Source organism: Arachis ipaensis, chromosome B9, assembly GCF_059453495.1.
Source record: "Arachis ipaensis isolate K30076 ecotype BB chromosome B9, ASM5945349v1, whole genome shotgun sequence".
NCBI classification, from domain to species: domain Eukaryota; kingdom Viridiplantae; phylum Streptophyta; class Magnoliopsida; order Fabales; family Fabaceae; genus Arachis; species Arachis ipaensis.
In genome coordinates this window covers 29763863-29770193 of record NC_142444.1, presented here as the reverse complement: position 1 = coordinate 29770193, position 6331 = coordinate 29763863, and the positions used below count along the sequence as shown (strand labels likewise).

The 6331-nt window shown below is 38.2% G+C and overlaps 1 protein-coding gene across 1 annotated transcript; it reads left to right on the top strand.

Annotated features, from left to right (window-relative positions):
* The first annotated feature begins 1784 nt into the window (after positions 1-1784).
* On the top strand, positions 1785-5888 carry ABCI20 (non-intrinsic ABC protein 9). Its single transcript, XM_016320906.3, has 7 exons — positions 1785-2605; positions 2698-2831; positions 3431-3550; positions 4724-4819; positions 4920-5072; positions 5154-5231; positions 5427-5888. Exons 1-7 carry the CDS (start codon positions 2434-2436, stop codon positions 5664-5666), a joined length of 993 nt encoding a protein of 330 aa, XP_016176392.1. The 5' UTR covers positions 1785-2433; the 3' UTR covers positions 5667-5888.
* The last annotated feature ends 443 nt before the right edge of the window (positions 5889-6331 follow it).

Sequence of the window (6331 nt, the reverse complement as noted above, 5' to 3'; positions counted from 1 at the left end):
CATTAAAAGCTCAACCTACTTCATTAAACATATTCCCAAGCTAAACTTAGGGGCTATGATCCTACCGTTACAAATTCGACATAATAACTCGGCATTATGAGTCATAAACTCGACAAACTTACGTTATAGCTCGGCGTTACAGAAGCCCAACGGACTACGTCCAATAGTCAAATCATCCGATCAATATCATCGTCCGTTACACCCTTATTACTACTTTTCAATCCAGACAATAAAGCAGGAAGGTAACCGACCTTTGTACTCTCACCTATAAAAGGTACGATCTTCTATCCTAAAGACACATTGAATTTTCAATACTAACTTAAACTTTGGAGTGCCTTTGCAAGCACACTCCCCCCTTATTTCTTGCTCACACTCTGCACGATTGGACATCTCCCCAGGAGTGAAGCTCGAACTTTCTCAAGGCTCATAGATCGACACCAAAGATAACAACTCGGCGCCGACTCTCAGAAGCCGAGCACCCCCTTCAGGTATACACACAGGAACAATTTGGTCATTGAAATTATAATATTTTGTTAAGTAAAATCTCATCCTTAGTCTTTAACAATTTCACTAAATGTCTACTCACCCTTAACAAAAATATAATACCATTGCGACTTCTATCCATTGCTTCCAACAGATATTTTGGTCCTTATGTGAAATTCTCTGGCAATAGGAGGCAGCAAGAATTCTAGTGTAACGGCATGTTTTTTATGTGTCAATTATAATTTTAGGGACAAATCGCTCCTTGCATATTCAGCAAAATATCAGTATTTTGCTTGTTGCAAAAAACGTTTAATAACAACTCTCGCTTCGTTACTCAATGGATTTCAAACCATAACAAAGAAGTATGAGCTGTACAAATTAATCCTTAGCATCGAATTAGTGTTCATGGAAGTCTTCATTTTTTCTTTGGATGCTTGAGGTAGTTGATGCACAGAAATTAACTGGTGCTTTCAAGCCTAGAGTTGGATTAAGACTGGAGTTGGGATAAATTAGAAAAACCTTGCTGTTGTGCCAGAGCTCGTGGCTACCAATATTTTTGCAGAAACTCCAGTACTGATATTTGGTTTAGGATCAATTGCTTCATTTGCAATTGTTGCATCATTTGTCACATGTGGATTAACAGCATTTGGCCTTGGAGCATTGTTAGTTGGATGCATTTTCTGAAACTGTTTGCATGAAAGAAAGAAGCTATTAAACCCTTATCGACTTATTAAGCACACAACTAAATTCATAAAGATTTGATCTATCAATTTATTTGAAGGATAGTTAAACCCAAAAACATTATAATTGTAAGACTAAATTATACTTGCTGATTGAAAACATGTATACTTTGTTATCCATGTAGTTAAACACTCAATTCTCATCTCTTTCAAACTATCCTCCATAGTGAAACACAGACACAATTTCTAAACAAAACTCTAACAACGCAAAACAAAATCATTTTTAAGTGCAATCAATACTTCTAAATGATTTTCATTGTTTAATTTCTTTACTTAATTTTTAAGTCCTAAAACAAAAAATTATTATTACCCTGACCAGAAAACAACTCACTTTCATAGAAATGCATGCAATGGAGTTAGGGAAGAGGATTTTTGGTAAATTTCTGGTGCTAAATGTGGGTGTCATCAGGGTTCTTTTATAATTGTTGGTGTGAATAAGAGAGATAAATAAAAAATTTTTGTCCATAAAATAGTGCGAGAATGGAATACAGCGTTTTGGCATCAACAAAACTCTAAGTTTTGCTTACTATGTAGGGAGTGGCTACCTCAAAAAATTAGCTCATTGACATGTAGAAACGTAATAGGTAAGAATAAGATAGATAGCGGTTTTCTTTTTTTGAAATAGAGGGCCCCGGGGGGTTGGTGGTTTGGGTTTATTTTAAGGGTTTAGGAGGTTTCAATGAGATCAAAGATCCATGACCAAAATGAAAAAAAAAAAAGGATCAAAGATCATTAGTTAGTTTTGGTCCTGGCATCTTCTTATTAGACGCAGATCCCCGTCCAATACTGCCTATCGCAATTGGGCTCTTGCTGTAGTCACCCAAAAACTGAAAACAGTTTAACAAACAGTCTAACAACTCCAAAACTCACATGGAGCAAAAACATAAGTTAAAAAGCCTCGATCAATGTGTTCTGACAAAAACATTTGCTGTTCATGTCTGAAAAAAAAAAAAACGTATGCTGTTCACTTGCTCTGGCTTTATTCCCAACTAGGCAACTACCATCCTTCATGGTAGGTGGTGGAAAGTTTGAATTCGAGTGTCCCAGACATAGCCACGCTTCCCCCCTTCCTTCGAAATGCTTTCTCACCGACATTTGCTGAATCTCACAGCGTGTCTGTTACAAATTTCAGTAGCACACACATGCCGAGTTAGCTATAAAATTAGTTGTGAACTTTGAAGCTATTTGTTTGTGTTGCTGAACGGTGAAGATGGGCGTTGTTTGCGGGAATTCAGAACCGACGATTGAGATTAAAGATCTGAAATTCACGTACCCCGGCATCGACGGTCACCCTCCGCCGGGCTCCGCTCCTCTCATTCAGGACTTCTCTCTCTCACTCTCTTCCGGCGATCGATGCCTCCTTGTTGGATCCAATGGCGCTGGTTAACTCTCTTCCCCACGCCCACACTCTCTCCGTTTCTTTCTATATGTCTTATTTTGAGTCTGAAGAGGCGTTTTACGTTTTGATTGATAGGGAAGACGACGATTCTCAAGATATTGGGAGGGAAGCACATGGTCGAACCGGGAATGGTTCGTGTGCTTGGAAGATCGGCTTTTCATGACACCAATTTGACGTCCTCTGGTGATCTCTGTTATCTTGGTGGCGAGGTTCGTCCCCTCTTTTTCCATTTATTTCTTTTTTCTTTTTTCAACTAACAAGATTAGCTTTAGAATAAGCATCATCAAAGTTATTTGCATCCAATTCATATAGTTTGGGTTTTATTCTTTTCTATGGTGTATTGCTTATCCTATGAGAAGGGGAGCGTTAGAGTCTCCATGTCACCTTAAAATCCCGGGTTCAAACTGTCAAACTGTGAAAACAGTTACTATGTAATTGTCAGGTTAAGTTGCATACATCACACCTTCTAGGTGCGGCCTGTTTTCGGACTCTGCGCTAACGCAGGATGCTTGTGCATTGAACTGCCTTTTTTATTGCTTATCCTATGAGAACCACAAACTTGCTTCATACTTCATACTTAAATGATGTTTCTTGTTCATAAAACAATTACATATTTTGGGTTCTCCCATTGTTTTCACCAACATGCATCTCAACAATAGTCAAGAAGTGATGAAGATGCTGCTTACACGATCAGGAATTTTGTATTGCAGTTATTAGTTCTCTTTTAATTTTTTTTTTTTATCTTGTATCATGTTAGATTTTAGTAATTGATTCTTTTACTTCTTGTTCATTGGGGGCCTGGGTGCAGTGGAGGCGAGATGTTGCTTTCGCGGGTTATGAGGTTGCAATACAAATGGATGTTTCTGCTGAAAAGATGATATTTGGTGTGGCTGGGACTGATCCTGAAAGAAGAGCAGAGCTAATCAAGGTTGGATGAATCTGTTTTATGTCACTTAAGCCTAACCTAACACTTTCACATGCTCTTAGTTTATGTCTGAACATGCTTTTCATGAATATTTTTATTGATGGTAGATGAGTTTATTGATAATAAGGTACTTGTGTCTTTAACATACAGAATGAGTTATACTTCACCAAGTTTAAAGTGAAACAGAATAGTACCATAAATTATTTATGCCTTTAGCATTTTCTAAATTATCTAGTTAATGTGCATGGATACGGGCATATGGCTTTATAAGGGATAGTGTCAATTGTTGTTTGGTTATAGGTCTTTCTTTGTGTTCTCTGAGACTATATGTTTGATGATAAAAACATCAAGAGGATAAGCAAAATCTAAATTTTGCAGGATGTTATAGTTGATGAGTGGACATACTAGACAAGATGTAATTAGAATGAACGAGTTATAGAAAAAGTTGAGCCAGCATCTTGTCAGGGACTGGGTGAATCGTGAATTCGGCCTTGGTTGCATCAGTTAGATGAGTTTGAGGAAAAAAATGGACACACTTTTGTAAGTGACTACTGACTTTTTGTAGTGTGGGGATGTGAGGATTTGGTGAGATATTCTCTATTGGGAAAACAAAATCTCGCGAGAAGTGAGAAAATGAGAGGCAGGCAGAGTTTTTGAGTGGACTTGGGAGGGTTACGGGTTCCTCCATTGCCCTTAAGAATTTTCCCTTCCTATGCTACCATGCATCTCATATATTTCCAGTGATTCCTTACTAGATTTGGCCATAGACTAGCAATGCACAGGTGTTTTGTTTTGTTTTGGAGAGAATGTCCAAGAAAAACCATAGCCAAAACATTAAAAGGTACTTAAAATTTGTTGCCTTGTTTATACGCAGTTTAAACTAGAGTGCAATGACATTGTTTGATCTATTGGTAGATCCCTAACATCTGGAATTTGTTTTTTCTTTTGTGTCTAATTTTAAAATGGGTAGCTCCATGAATTGCATCCTGTAAGATAGCAAAAGACAGAGCTCATCAATTCTGAATGCAACGAAGTTTAGATCGTTTTGTTTCTGTTAATATTCATGTCCTCTGGTTATGCATGGCTAGTTTCTGAGAAGGCTTCACCGACCATGCATATGTACATTTTATCTGGGATGCCATGGTTTAGTTTCTGTCTTGCTTTCCAACTTGGCAGGTATTGGATATAGATCTCTCTTGGAGATTGCATAAAGTATCTGATGGTCAAAGAAGAAGAGTTCAAATTTGTATGGGTCTCCTCAAACCATTCAAGGTACGCTATGGAGTATGCAAAAGTAATCACATACATGTTCATAGCTCTATATTTGTGCTTCATTGCACTTTGTTCATAAGGTTGCTCCCTACTTGTGTAGGTTCTTCTACTCGATGAGATAACAGTCGACCTTGATGTTCTAGCAAGAGCTGACCTTTTGAAGTTCCTAAGAAAGGAATGTGAAGAGAGGGGTGCTACTATTATATATGCAACACATATATTTGACGGTCTTGAGGATTGGCCAACTAATATAGTATGTCTAAATCCCATTCTGAATTGTTCCATGTCAAATTTTAATCATAATCCTTTATTGTATTCTATGTTCTTTTATCAGGTTTATGTAGCGCATGGAAAGCTGCAATTAGCCATGCCTATTGATAAAGTCAAGGAAACTAGCAAACTGTCATTAATGGTTTGTTCTGTTCCTAATCTTGACATTGGAAGTTCCTTATAAACTATTTGTGTCTCTCAACCTTGTCAGCGATGGCCTTAAATGCTACATAACGGTTACAGAGTGAACAGTGTGGATGCAGGCTAAGCAGTGCAATCTTATATTTTTGAAAATTATATAAAAACAAAATTTGTATTGTTGGTTTTGAATATACAGAGAACAGTTGAATCTTGGCTGAGGAAAGAACGCGATGAAGATAGAAGGAAAAGAAAAGAGAGGAAGGCAGCTGGTCTTCCTGAATTTGAAAAGCAAGTTGATGGAAGCCGCGTAGCAGGGGATCCAGCTCGTGCTGCTGTTCGAGTAATCAACAATGGCTGGGCAGCAGGGCGATTGACGTCTACGGTTGCTGGTGAGGAGAACTTTATGCTCAGCTCAAACAGAGTATTGAGGCAGTAGATAACACTACAAATTCTACTAGCTCTTTGCTCTATATCTATGGGTTTTATTTAGATTTATTTTAATTTTTTTTTTCAATGCTGTCATGTATAATCCTTTGTAATAGAGACACAGGTTGTCAGGTTATACAAGAAATAAATTTCCCATATTATGTTGTTTTCTTTTCCTCAGATTTTGCATTGAAGAGCTTATGTTTTCAATGGGAATTTATGTTTTGGGACCTTTGTTTTCTCTTATAAGTTGGTTGGTTGGTTAGATATCTTTTTAGATAAATCTAATACACTTGACTCAAAATATGGGAGGTAAGTGGCCCAAAAAGAAAATAGACACCAATCTGATGTAATCTCTCTAATCAGCGGCAGTTATGCTAATCGTACTCCAAACTAAAGACAAGCCACTGATCTGATAAACAACATGAAGGATAGCAGAAACAACTTGGCAAATCAGCGAACCAAGCTTGCAAAGCAAACGGAAATTATATAGCGCCACTGGCTTCCAGTGTAGTTGAAAGTTGAAACAAGCCTCCATAGCAACCTTATAACACTTGGCAGCGAATTTCAGCTTAGGGATGTCAATGGGGCAGGGCGGGGGCGGGGGATGCCTCCCTGCTCCCCATCCCCGCCCTCAGATTTGCTCCCCATCCCCACCCCATTCCCCGCCGTGGG

Excerpts from the sequence above, each read along its gene's own strand:
- ABCI20 (XM_016320906.3), top strand. The coding sequence starts at position 2,434 with ATGGGCGTTGTTTGCGGGAATTCAGAACCGACGATTGAGATTAAAGAT. Across the intron at positions 2,832-3,430 it reads TCTGTTATCTTGGTGGCGAG|TGGAGGCGAGATGTTGCTTT; the intron begins GTTCGTCCCCTC and ends GCCTGGGTGCAG. Across the intron at positions 5,073-5,153 it reads AGGATTGGCCAACTAATATA|GTTTATGTAGCGCATGGAAA; the intron begins GTATGTCTAAAT and ends TTCTTTTATCAG.